Source organism: Gracilinanus agilis, chromosome 1 (assembly GCF_016433145.1).
Source record: "Gracilinanus agilis isolate LMUSP501 chromosome 1, AgileGrace, whole genome shotgun sequence".
Lineage (NCBI taxonomy): Eukaryota > Metazoa > Chordata > Mammalia > Didelphimorphia > Didelphidae > Gracilinanus > Gracilinanus agilis.
The window spans coordinates 756,899,358-756,912,464 of record NC_058130.1 but is presented as its reverse complement, the minus strand read 5'-3'; the positions used below and the strand labels follow the sequence as shown (position 1 = coordinate 756,912,464).

At 43.2% G+C, this 13,107-nt stretch overlaps 1 protein-coding gene across 1 annotated transcript; it reads right to left on the bottom strand.

Moving 5' to 3' along the window:
• Positions 1–10,148: 10,148 nt before the first annotated feature.
• Positions 10,149–12,593, bottom strand: LOC123256867 (disintegrin and metalloproteinase domain-containing protein 1a-like). The gene has a single exon (XM_044685424.1). It carries the CDS (start codon positions 12,591–12,593, stop codon positions 10,149–10,151), a length of 2,445 nt encoding a protein of 814 aa, XP_044541359.1.
• Positions 12,594–13,107: the final 514 nt, after the last annotated feature.

The following is a 13,107-nucleotide window of genomic DNA, read 5'->3' as shown; positions in this document are numbered from 1 at the left end:
AGTGTTAACTCAAAATAGGCAAAGAGAATAAAGAATTCCCTTTCACATGTAAATCCAGCCACACAGGCAAGCATTCAGGATTCAGAAGTAAATACACAACTCCAGAGGGGGAGGGATTCACTTTACACAATTCCCTCTGTGATTCTGTTGGGAGACAAGCATGTTGAAATCTCCCCAGTTGAGGGTTTGGGGAGATTTACATGCCTACTCTCCCCAATGAATCATTTCACATAACTAGTTAATACCTCTAAAAATTTTCTGGATAGAGGTGCATAATATATTGTACTTTACAAAGGGGAAATTGTAACAATTTGGAGAAAAGAGAAAAAAACAAAACGAATGATTGATAGACTTTTTGACAAAATGCCAATTAGGGGTCATTCCCCGTTGGCATAAGAGTTTATATTCAGAATAAATGATAGGTTCAACTCCCTCCAGTTCTGTTTATTATATCCCAAAGTTCACTCTGGATTTTTGATGAAGTGTGTGGTTTCCACAGGCATCCTTATGGCACCTTCTCCAAAAGATCCACTTTCTTGATTTGGGGTGTTGTTAAGTTTCTTTTCCTAAAATTTCCCCAAAAGATTTTAAACTTGGATTTTAGGATAATTACACAATCCCCCCTAAGGGGGGAGTTGACCAGAATCATCCTGGAATACATGGCTGAATTATGAGGTTTATGAATCAATTCTCAAACCCCACCCTCCAAAAAAAACAAATAAGTGAGAAAAAATAAAATTCTGGATAATACATATATATACATATATGTATGCATGTATGTGTTATGAGTAAAAAAGGAATAAACTTGGAACAGGTCCTTGAATCACTAGCAAGGCCCAATTAAAGTGATTTATGTCCTACAAGCCTGCAGGACAATTGCAACAATATAGCACTTACCCAATGGCAGCCAGAACTACAGAAAATTGTCATACTATAAAAGAGAAGGGACTAGATTTTGAGGTAAAGGGGAAATATGATTCCCTGGTCTGATTTTACCTTCAATCTCAGGGATAGGGGAGTCAAAATGAAAACCAAACTAAGGTACGTGTAGGAATCTGGTGTACAAAGGAAGGTACAAAAAAAGACAATATAACAGAACATATAGCTAATAGCCAAAAGACAGTAACTGAAAGCAACATAGTGTAATGGAATAGTTTAGATTAGATCAATATGTAAACTTAAAAACAAAATTAAATGTTAAATAAGCAGTAAATACAATATTTGTGACAGGATATAGTCAATCAGTGTCTCTTCGTTAATATTTCCTCTAATCTCTCTGCTAAGTCAGTGTTCTCTTTATCTCTCTTTTCATGTCCATCAAAAATGTAAACTGCCATTCTTTTTAATTCCTTGAAGTCCATATTAGCCAAGTTTGGACAGTTAATCATAAAATAGTTCTTAACCACCTTGCAGGAGTTTTTTACAAATTGTGTCCTGATTTGTCTAACATCTCTTTCACTAGAGATCTAGGTCCACATATCTGCCTCCCAGCTCAATAAGCCTATGCATAAACTGAGATGAGGTCTCATCATCTTTCTGCTTTAGAATTTCTAATTTAGTCTAATTGTCTGATCTGTCAGAACAAGCTTTCATTTGCATTCCTAGCCTGACAGAGTTGTAAGTAATCTTCCTCTAAATTTGGGTCCCATTTAGGGTCTTCAGTTGGCCAATGAATCACTCTCTCTCCCTGAGCCTAACAAGAAAAAGAATCTTGTTCCTTTTTCTTTCCATTAGCAAGGCATGGAGCAAATTCTCTACATCAAGAAATGTGGGGTTATAAGAATGGTAAATGCTTTCAAACTTATTTATGACTACAATGGGATCATCTTCAAAGGAGGATTTTTTTTCTTTGAATCTCTCAATGTCTTGTGGAGAGAAAGGTGTATGATGTCTAATGTTTACTAAATTCCCTTGTTTATTTTAAGTGGGAACATCCCTTAGGGGGAATAGGCCTCTATTTGAATTGTCTGTTATTACTGCTGCTTGGCTTGTTACTCTGGTTGGGGCTGAGTGGATGGGGAAGGGAAAGGAGTGGTAGGGGGAAGGTGAGAAATGGGTCAGGTAGGGGAGGGAGGGGCTGGGGCTGGGGCACAAGAGAAAGAGGCAGGGTGAAGGGAGATTGAGCAGGGGCCGAGGTGGGGAGGAGGCAATCTGGGCGAGTAAGGATGAGGAGAAGAAGGGGTGGGGTGGGGGCTGGGACGATAGGGAAAGAAGAGGAGGCAGGAGAGGCAGCGTAAGAAGTTGAGCAAGGAGGAGGAAAGGGTGGGTTTGGGCAGTAGGCAAGGAAAAGCTGAGCAAGGCAAGAGAGGTGGCCAGGGCAAGAGCAAGGGGGGTGGGGGCAGCACAAGAGGAAGGTCAGGCAGGTCAAGATGAAGGGTGAACAAGCTGAGACAGAAACTGGGTAGTCTTAGATGGTAAGAGGGTGGTAGAGAGATGGTACACAAAAGTGGGCTGAGAGGTGCGAGGGCCATGGAAGGGGAAGGATTGGAAGGAGTCAAATCCTGGTTTGGGTCAGCATAAAAAAATTTCCTCACAGTCAAGGTGGGAGGATGACAGGATGTTATTCTTGCTAGATTTAATCAAGGGTTTAGGAGGAGGAACTGAAGGAGTTAAGCCAGAATGGTCTGCATCCAAAGAAAGAATGGCCTCCTCACTAGAGGGCAATGAGGGACTGGGCTTGGTTGATTTATCAAGATTATATGGTCACAGGAGCCAGTATTTATATTCTTTTGAATCCTTGTTATTAATGGCCAGTTTTAATTCTTTTAAAGCCTTAAATTCAAAGGAGCCATACTTTGGCCAGCTAACGGACTTATCTGTCCAGGCTTTGCAAAGTTTCTTTGCTTCCTTCTTTGACAGATCATGTTGTTTAGGAAAATTAGGATCATCCCAAGAATTCAATAGTTTATGCAGGGGTGAACCTGGAGGAATTTTTCCTAATTTCCTCTGATTTGTTGCAATATTTCCCACAATGTCTAGTCTTTTGACTCTGAATTTAGAAGAAAATGTTCTAGTCTTTCTGTCTTAATCTTCCTATTGGAGCTGTTCTGACTATTTCTGAATGGTCAATTTAAACAATGAAAGGGTCCTAAAACATAAAAAAAAATAATTTAGAGATGCAACTTCCTTTAATTTTATTGTAGAAGGCAACTAGAGTGGGGTTAAATAAGAAATGAATGCAAGGCACTAGTAATTGTTGCAAGGCAATAATACCAATAATAAATGTATATTTATAATAACTATTATTATTGTGTTTTAAAATTATTATTTGTATTATGATATTTGAAATAATAAAGCACTGAATTAATATATTTGGTTAATTAATATTGCATTGAATTAGTTTGGCTTAATATGATTTTGTTCAATTTTAAAATTTTGGTTTTGTTTAATTTAATTCAATATTATTAATTTTTAATTATTAATAATTATTTTATTTAAATTTATTCCGGGGGGCAGCTGGGTACTTCAGTGGATTGAGAGCCAGGCCTAGAGATGGGAGGTCCTAGGTTCAAATCTGGCCTCAGACACTTCCCAGCTGTGTGATCCTGGGCAAGTCACTTAACCCCCATTGCCTAGCCTTTACGACTTTTTTGCCTTGGAGCCAATATACATTATTGACTCCAAGAAGGAAGGTAAGGGTTTAAAAAATAAATTTTATATATATGCATATATATATATATACATGTTCCATTTGATTCAATTCAGTTTGCTGTATTCAATTTAATTTTATTATTCTAAAATTACTCATTTATTTGTTTGTTTTTACTACTTGCCTGTGGGTGGCACTACACCTGCGTATACCAACTGCTGTGCACCTTTAGTCACAGGTCGGAACATGGAGCCTCAACCCTTTGGTGGGGTCAGGGTCCAACAGGCAACACTGGAGATCCCCATGTGGGCTGGCTCTTCAGTCCCCATCCTCACAGCCCAGAGCGTAGAAGCCCTCTTGGGTTAGAATAAGATAAGCTTGGAAGCCAGGTTGGGGTGGGGATGGATAGCATGGATGGGGAGGGACCCAAGTTCTCTTGCTCTCGAGGAGCTCACATAAGGACTGTGCAGGGGACCTCATGGTGTATTATTTGGGGGGTCTTTGAACTACATTTCCCATAAGCCTACTGGCTTCCTTTCATTATGCACTGACATAGACAGAGGGATAAAACTAAGGGGCTGGCGTTTCTCTTCTTCTTTACTTCCTATCGCAGCATGCTGGAGCTGGGAACAGCAGGCTCCTTAAACAGCCTAAGCTAGTGTGGCACGTGGTTTCATTGTCTATTGATTACTAATAAAACTTATTAAACCCATATTTTTTAAGTTATCATTTTATATATTAATTTTCTTTTTTACAATGGTCCAGGAGCCACCTCAGCTCCAAGCTGGAAGTCTCTAGCTCCCCATGGGGGAAAGGGTTATAGGGGGGAGGGTGCCAGTAGCCACACCACAAGGCAGGGAGTCAGGGGGTTGGGGAAATGTTCTGGGTGCTGTAGGGCTTGGAAGTGGCCAGTGCAGGGCAGGGATCAGAAACTCCTGCTGGTATTTTGTCGCTTGAGAAGCTCCATAGGGAGCTGCCCTAACAAAAGTGGGAGAGTAGCTTGAGACCCACATGGCTGTTGGGGTGGCTGCCACAATGGCACAGCTTGGAATATCCATGGCAGGAATGCCTAGTCTACGCCCTTCTCCAACACTCCACCCTTACCTAAGCTAAGGCTGGAACCACGTGAGAGCAGCTGAGCAGTGAACTTCTGGGCAATGTGCGCAAGCAAAGTGGCAGGAAGGATAGGCAGCAGCAGCAACTTATCAGTAAAAGCAGGGTCTCAGTTTCAGGGAGCAGGGGAGGCAATGAAAAAAAAAAGGCAGCTTTGCAAAATTCATCTATTCCCTATTCCATACTCAAAGGCTTCCTTAAAAAAAAAAAAATGAGAATTCTTTTTCCAACTTTGTGGTTGCCATTTGTTACAAGTAAATTACTAACTCCAGGTTCTTAGTTTCCATAGAGTTTATTAATAATCATTTGAAATAAAGAAAGCAGATAAGTAGAGGTTTAAAGCCTATTTTCTAACCTAGTTCTCCAACAAAGTGGATGCTCCACCCGCATGGCTCTCAGTCAGCCTCCCACTCCACCATCCAGGGAATAGAGAGACCGTGCACACCCCATACCCCTTCCTTTATCCTCCCTCCATCCCTGCCCACATCACCTGTGCATTCACATAACATCCAGTCACGCAGGCAGGCATGCAGGAGGTGGGATGTGGGAAGTAAGTCCACAATCCCAGAGGGGGTGAGGATACCCTTTACACAGGATATAAGCATGTAGACCAGTCATCTCTCATTCTGCATACTTAGCCACCACACCTCAGCTGCCTCCTGACTGCTCCTTTCACTGCTGGTGAGTTCCACCTTGGAACTCCATTTTGGGAAAGATCTCTGGACCAACCATCCCTTAGTCACTTTGTCCCCAAATGAATCCTTCCCTTCCCACATCGCTCACCAGCTTTTCAGTTCTCCTTTTATGTTTTGTCTTCTTTCCATTAGGATGTTAGCTCCTTGAGGGTAGGTAACGTATTTTTGCTTGTATTTGTATCCCCAGTGTAATGCTTGATGCCTGCCTGACTGTGGAATAAAATAAACCTTCTAAGAGTCATAGTCTGGTTATGTTTCCTCCTGCCAAATTCCAATAATACCTGAATATATAAATTGTAAACCTTAAAACACTGCATATGGTAGCGATGTTAGTAATAATAGTGATTAGTAGCAGGAGTATTTCACTCCTTCCCAGAGAGGCAGCTAAATGTGGCATTAGATAGAACACTGGAAATCATGTCAGGAACGTATAGATTCAAATCTAGTTCCACACACTTAGTACCTTTGGATCCCTGTCCAATTTGCTCATCTATAAAATGGGAATAATAATAAGAATTATTCTCAGGACTTTCGTGTAGCTAGGTGATGCAATAAATAGAATGCTGGTCCAGGGAGTCAGGAAGACTCATCTCCCTAAGTTCAAATCTAGCCTTAGACACTTCCTGGGCAAATCACTTAACTTTACCTCTGTCTCTTCATTTGTCAAATGAGCCGGAGAAGGAAATGGCAACATTCTAATTTCTTTGCCAAGGAAACCCCAAACTAGGGCCATGAGGAGTCAGATGCAATTGAAAAAAAAATGCCTGAATAAAAAATTTTCAAGATTGTTTTAAGGATAAAGTGAAATGATATTAGTAAAGCTCTATATGAATGCTTGCTATTACATCCACTGCACTTTGAAGCTATGGCAATCATCATTGGCTCCTCTCTTAAGTTTTGTCTCCTCTGAATTTCCAGATTTTGCATCATAATACACTATACCTCTTGCTTGTTGGAGCAGGCTTCTGATGTCCCTTCCAACAGTACAAGGTGAGGATTCTGATTAAACCTCATGTAGAAGATCCCTCAGACTACCTCCAGCTCGGTCCTTGTCCTTGAATTCCAGCCTTAGATTTTCAGCCCTTCCTAAGATAGGATCTGAATGTCCTAACCTGAAATTATTATCTTCTTTCTAAATTTCATTCCTCTTCTCTTGTTTCCCTTGAGACCTTCACCTGCTCCCAGTCATAAAGACTCAAAACTTTGGGGTGATCTTGATTTTTTCATTCTCTGTCATCTCCCATATCCCAAGAGCTGTAAAGTCAATGGATTCTGTTTCTGAAATAGCTCTCGAATCTGTCCTCTCCTCTTCACTCCCATGGCCACCACCTTATTGAAGAACCTAGTCTCTCTTTGCCTATACCCATGTAAGCGATATCTAAAAGGTTTCCCTGCCTCCAAAATGTCATCTTTTTCATTCATCCTCCATATGGAATCCAAATGGGCTTCCTGTATAACAAATCCAATCATGTTAATACTGTTCCTATTATTAGAGGCAGCCAGGTGGCACAGTGAATTAGGAGCACTGGATCAGGAGTCTGAAAGACCTGGGTTCAAATCTAACCCCAGATACTTCTTAGCTGTGTGACCTTGGGCAAGTAACTTAATCTCTATTTGCCTCAGTCTCCTCATCTGTAAAATGAGGATCATAACTTTATTCTTTTTTTTTTTAACCCTTGTACTTCAGTGTATTGTCTCATAGGTGGAAGATTGGTAAGGGTGGGCAATGGGGGTCAAGTGACTTGCCCAGGGTCACACAGCTGGGAAGTGGCTGAGGCCGGGTTTGAACCTAGGACCTCCTGTCTCTAGGCTTGACTCTCACTCCACTGAGCTACCCAGCTGCCCAAGGATCATAACTTTAAAAAAAATCCTTACCTTCCATCTTAGAATTAATACTATGCATTGGTTCTAAGACATAAGAGCACTAAGGGCTACACAATGGAGGTTAAATGACTTGCCCAGGGTCACACAGAACAGCACTTACTTTTAAAGGCTATTATTCTGTAGTTTCTGTCATGTCTGACTCTTTGTGACCCTATTTGGGGTTTGCAGGCCCACAAGGACCACCTGGTTGGGAGTCCCAAGAGGTAAGAATGCAGATGGATTCAGGAGGGCTGGGCAGTAACTTAGTTTATTGATTAGGGGTGTACAATTTATAGGGGAAATTATGTAGGCTAAAGGATTAGGTAAGCCTTTTGCAGGAACAATGATTGATAATGATTTACAAGATGGAGAGAATAGGTATATATTGCCTTAGTGGCTCTAAGCAGTGTTTTCTATAGGATAATAAATCAAAGGTAACATGTCAATAGAACATGTCATCTGGCCCAGTTTTGCATGGAAAACTGCATGTTCTTCTTATGATACTCTTGCTGGTTACTTTCTAGGCAGGACATCTAGAGCTTGGGGAGAGGGAAATGTTTGCTTTTCTCATGTTGGGGAGCAGACTATGTGTCTTACTGGTTCTAAGTTAATGGCTACCCAGAAGCCTTGCAATCTGGGGTGTACTGGGCTTGTTTCCACAGCCTTGCTGAATGGAAAGCCCAACTCCCTAATTACCCAGAAATTTTATGTCCTGAGGTGCATTGAGCATGGAAGCCCCTCATCTTCTTGTGTTGCTCCCACATTCATGGAGGAAACTGAGGCATACTGGGTTAAGTGACCTACTCAGGGTCACCCAGCTGGTGTCTGAGGCTAGATTTGAACTTGGGTCTGCCTCTATCCACTGTGGCTCAGCCCTCGATCCACTGTGCGATCTACCTACCCTAAAGGTAATTTATAAGGATTTAATAATATTTGTAAAGCTCTTTTCACAATGCCTAGCACAAAGTAGGTGCTTAATAAATGCTTGTTCCTTTCTCCCATTTAAAAACTTTCTATGCCTCCCCACTGCCTAGTAAACAGCAAGCTATTTCCCAATCTCATCCAGCCCTCTTCGGAACCATAGCCCTTACTTCTCAAATCTCTCACATTGAGTTTGTCTTAGAAAACATCAAAAGTTATTTTCACAAACAAATTCAATCAGAATGTGGATCATGAGTTTGGAACTGGAACAAGCTGTCCAAATCTCATTGTACGAAGCAGAAACCCAGAGAGGTCAAGGGGGCTAGCTAGACTCACTCACTCAAATAATAAGTGGTAGTGCTAGAATTCGAACCTGTGTCCTCTGGTTCAAATCCTGAACTCCGCTCATTGTGTCATACTCCCTCCCCCAAAAGAGGAAGATATTCATCTCTAGGAAATGTACCCTCTTTCTTTTTTGTTTTAATTAGGTATTCATATTTTATTTTGCCATAATGCTCATGAAACAAATATTATGTGATATATACAATATTTTCTTCAAATTATAAAACCACTAAAATTGAGTACATATTCTAAATGCATAGAAAACTATGGAATGGTAATGCTAATCTTCTCTGTATTGGTCCAATTTTAGTATACGAGTTGCTAAAATGAGCACTAAACTTTCTTAAAAGCAATCAAGCCACTGGGTGAGGGCTTTGAACGAGTCCTACCCCAGAGTGATCTAACCTTCTCCAAGTGTAAACCCCTTTTAGGTATACCCCTTAGGCGCTACCTGGGATCACGGACTAATCATTGTAAGTCAGTTTTCCCATTTGTAAATATATGAGTGAGGAGTGATGGTGTATGTCTGTGGGTGGTGGTGAGTGAGTTGGTTCTTGATGATAGTTGAAGGTCTTTTCTAGTTCTTAAATTCTATGATCTTTGGAAAAGAAGTTTTACCCAGAAGAAATAAAAGAAACTCAAGATGTCCTTTATAGGCTAAAGTTTCCAGTCTTATCCTAAGTCCTACCCAGGGAAAACTTTACTTCCTTCCTCTGGAGTCATAAAAGAAAGTAGTCTTTGGTTTCTCCAGTGGTGGGGCCATCATAGCTTAAAGGCAAGGCTAAGACTGGGGCCAGTGAGCACCAAGGCTCCAGAGATAAAGGAAAATCAGTATGAACTAGGCAAACAAGAATTAGCTGAGTTTCTCATGCTGATGATTGCTAGGCTGCTCTCCTGGTCTGTGTTTCCCCGGAGTACCAGAAAGTCAAGGAATCTGCAGGTCACAGGATTGTCTAGGGCAGTGATTCCCAAAGTGGGCACTACCACCCCCTGGTGGGTGCTGCAGCAATCCAGGGGAGCAGTGATGGCCACAGGTGCATTTATCTTTCCTATTAATTGCTATTAAAATTTAAAAAAAATTAATTTCCAGGGGGCTAAGTAATATTTTTTCTGGAAAGGGGGCGGTAGGCCAAAAAAGTTTGGGAACCACTGGTCTAGGGAATATTATAAGCAGGAAAGGGGATACATAAGACATAGAAGAGGGAAGATAATGACAGGAACATCAGCCCTCTTACTTGCCTAGAAGGGCAGGGTAAAATCTATGAGAGCTGATCTAAGGATAAAAGTACCATTTCCCAAGTGAATTCAGGAAGGCCATTTGAGGAAAGGTCAACAATGGAGGCAGGCAGCCTGGCCTCTTTGTTACCAAACCATGCCTTGTCTCATTCCTGAAAATTCCTCCAATTCTAAGTTCCCTGAAAGATAAATCATCTAGGGACACCGTTTAATTTATTCTTTTATTCTAACCCTCTCAGTCTCAGGGAAAACAGCAAAACATGTGCACACCGTTTTTCTGGAACTGCTATTCCACTTCTACTTCCATGGTCAGGCCATGGGCACCACTTAATCCCAGAAAGGCAGGCATCCCAGTACCTTTCTCCTTGTATGTAGCACCTGATGTTCCCTCATGGAGAAGGTTCAAGCTTCTTCTCTTGAGGTTCGCAAATCTCTTGAGGGGGCTTTTGGCAGAAAAAGACCACAAAAATGAAGGTAAGCAGCACGAGGAGGAGGAGGATATTGATAATCAAGGCTGAGATCAGTACGAGGGCGGCCGGGATCTTCCTGGCTGGGGATGTTGTAGGTATGGGAGGAGGACGTTCCATTGTGGGACCAAAGCTGATTAAGGGGTCTTCAGACGTGTCCTCTATTATATCAGATTCTACATCCGCTCTAATAGCTCTAGGAAAATTTAAGTGGACTGCTTGAGTAGGAGGATTGTTTTGTTCAGGGAATGAGGCTATGATGGGTAGAGGGGCAATGCTGACCTCCTGAGTGGGGCCACTGTCCACACTGCCTCCGAAGCCCTCGGAATCACACGTGGGAGGGGCATAGCCATAATCACAGTGACAGTGCTTGAGGTTGTTGCAGACCCCTCTCCCATGACACGTGATGTCTGGCTTGCAGTCAGATTGTAGCACCTGCACGTCAGAACACGTTCTATTGATACAGATCTTCTGGGGGCCACATGAGGTGCCTGCCTTCACAGCGCCCCCATCAGGGTCATCATCCATGTCCTCAAAGAGGTCCACCCCCCAGCACCATGTGCCCTCAAGGGGGATCTGGATGAGAGTGTGGTGGTTCCTAGTTAGGGGCAGCCTCGGGATGTCCTCACACAGCAGCCTCCCACACATGACATCCTCGGGGTCACACTTGACAAACACCTTGAGTAAGCCTTTCTGGTCACTGCCACAGTTCCCAAACCTGTCTCCCTGGGTGTTCAGGAGATGGTAACAGCTCTTACGGGCAGCTCTGGAGCCCTCCCCAAAAATTTGAACACACTGGCTCTCCACACTCCTACACCGCCCTTCGTAGCAATAGCCTTGGCCCCTGCAGGGGGTGCCATCTTGCTTGTAGGTGTCTGGCTGGCACCACATGGAGGTACCATTACAGTATTCAGGGAGGTCACATTCATCCACACTGGGACGACAGGGTGTAGCTGCCTTCAGAAACTTGCACTTTTTGCAGCAGGGTCCAAAAGCACAATCTGAATCCATCCTCATCTGGCAAGAGGGAAGGCAGCACTGGTCCTTCCTACAGTCACCATGAGTGCCACAGTCACACTCTTCTCCTTTGTCTACTACATGGTTGCCACAGAAGGGCTTTCTGAGCTTTCCTCTCGGCACCGGCTTGTCATAGAGGCAGGATCCCTTGTGTTGTCGCAAGAATTCATAGAAATAGTCTAAGCTACAGTTGCTGAAATTGTTCTCAAGGGTGATAGTTCTAAGCATGATGCAGGAGGGATGGTCAAAACAGAGGCAAGCCTCGTGGTCATGCTCCATGCCCAGGTTATGGCCCAGCTCATGGACCATGAGCAAGGCAAAGTGGGAGACATCTTCATGATAGAAGGTTTCCACCCCTGCTGCAAACTTGGCCACACAGGCCCCACTGAGAAATGCTTCTCCCGTGTACACTCCTGGATCATGGCCCACTATGAGGTGGGCAACATCATGCTTTGCCCGACTGAACAGCACCTGTTCTCTCCAATGGTTGAAATTGTAGAGGACTTCCTGCAAGTCCTTGGAAATCTTCACCTGGTCCTTCTCCGTCCAGATCTCCAAACCTATCAGGACCACCTTGACCTTGATTCTCCAGACGTAGGTGTTAACGTGTGCAAGGGCGTCCATCACCATCTGGGCCGTCTTGGTCACATTGCTATTCCACATTTGGAACCTCCTATTGTCCACCACGACAAACATCTCCAGGTACTTGGTGTGGGACCACACGTAGTTGAGAAATTGAACAGGCTGTGATTCCTCAGAGAGGTGGTCCTCATCCCTTCTTGGTTGCAGATTGGGTGTGAGCTTTGAGTGATCTTCTCCACTGACCTTACACTGGCCTTTCACATGCCCATCCATGTGATACAAGACATGTTCAAACTCCTTTGACGTGCCAATGGGCTCAATGCCATAGACTGATTTCTCTATAGTTATGACTCCTTTGAGGCCTGAGCAGGTGCTGAGGGATACCAGGGACCCCAGCTGCCCTTCTACATAGCCATCATAATAGCAGTCATCCTGGATAAAAGGCATGTCTAGGTCTAAAGTCTCCTTGGTGTAGGTGTAGACAGGAAAGTCCTTGACAAATAATCCTCTTTTCAAACTCAGTTGAATCACTTGCCTCTTACCTTTCATTAATAGCAAGTAGGATACTTTTTCCAGTGATTCCATTAACTTCCTGGGGATGACTATTTCATAATAAGAATAATATCCCTGGGCATAGGGAATGCCTGGGAGAAGCATGCCCAAACAGAGAAAGAAGAATCCCAAGCCAATAGTGGAGGAGCCCAGGCCAAGGCCCCAGACTCTTTTCTGGGGCATTTGGAATAGATATTTTTTCCTAATTTCATCCATTGCCACTTGGCTCCTTGGGAGAGGGATCTGGGAATATAACTGGAGTAACTGGAGCTGGAGCCATAGACATGAGCCTCTTGAAGCAGCTGATGATGCCTGGGACCCTGTTCTGGAGAGCCTCACCTTTTGGTTCAGTGTCATATCCCGTTACCCCAAATCTCTACAGGCTGCCTGCAAAGGAGTTGGTTCCAATTCTGAAGAATCCCAGGTCCTCAGGTGACTCTCTGATTCCTTCTTCTGCCCTCTGCAGATCTCCCTTTTGGCCCTTGCCACAGTCTGATTCTGTGAACCCCCTATGACAGCAACGACTCTGGTACTCCTTAGACTACTCTAGGCTCCATTTTTACACTTCTTTTGCCCCCAAAGATGGTTCTACCAAATGGTATCCTAGTCCGATATTAGACTCAGGACAAAGGGATTTTAAAAAAATCAACTCTTGCTTCTTTCTTAGCCCAGAATCAACATAAAAACACTCCTCCCCCATTGTGCATCCGTTGCCTGGCCAACTCTTAGA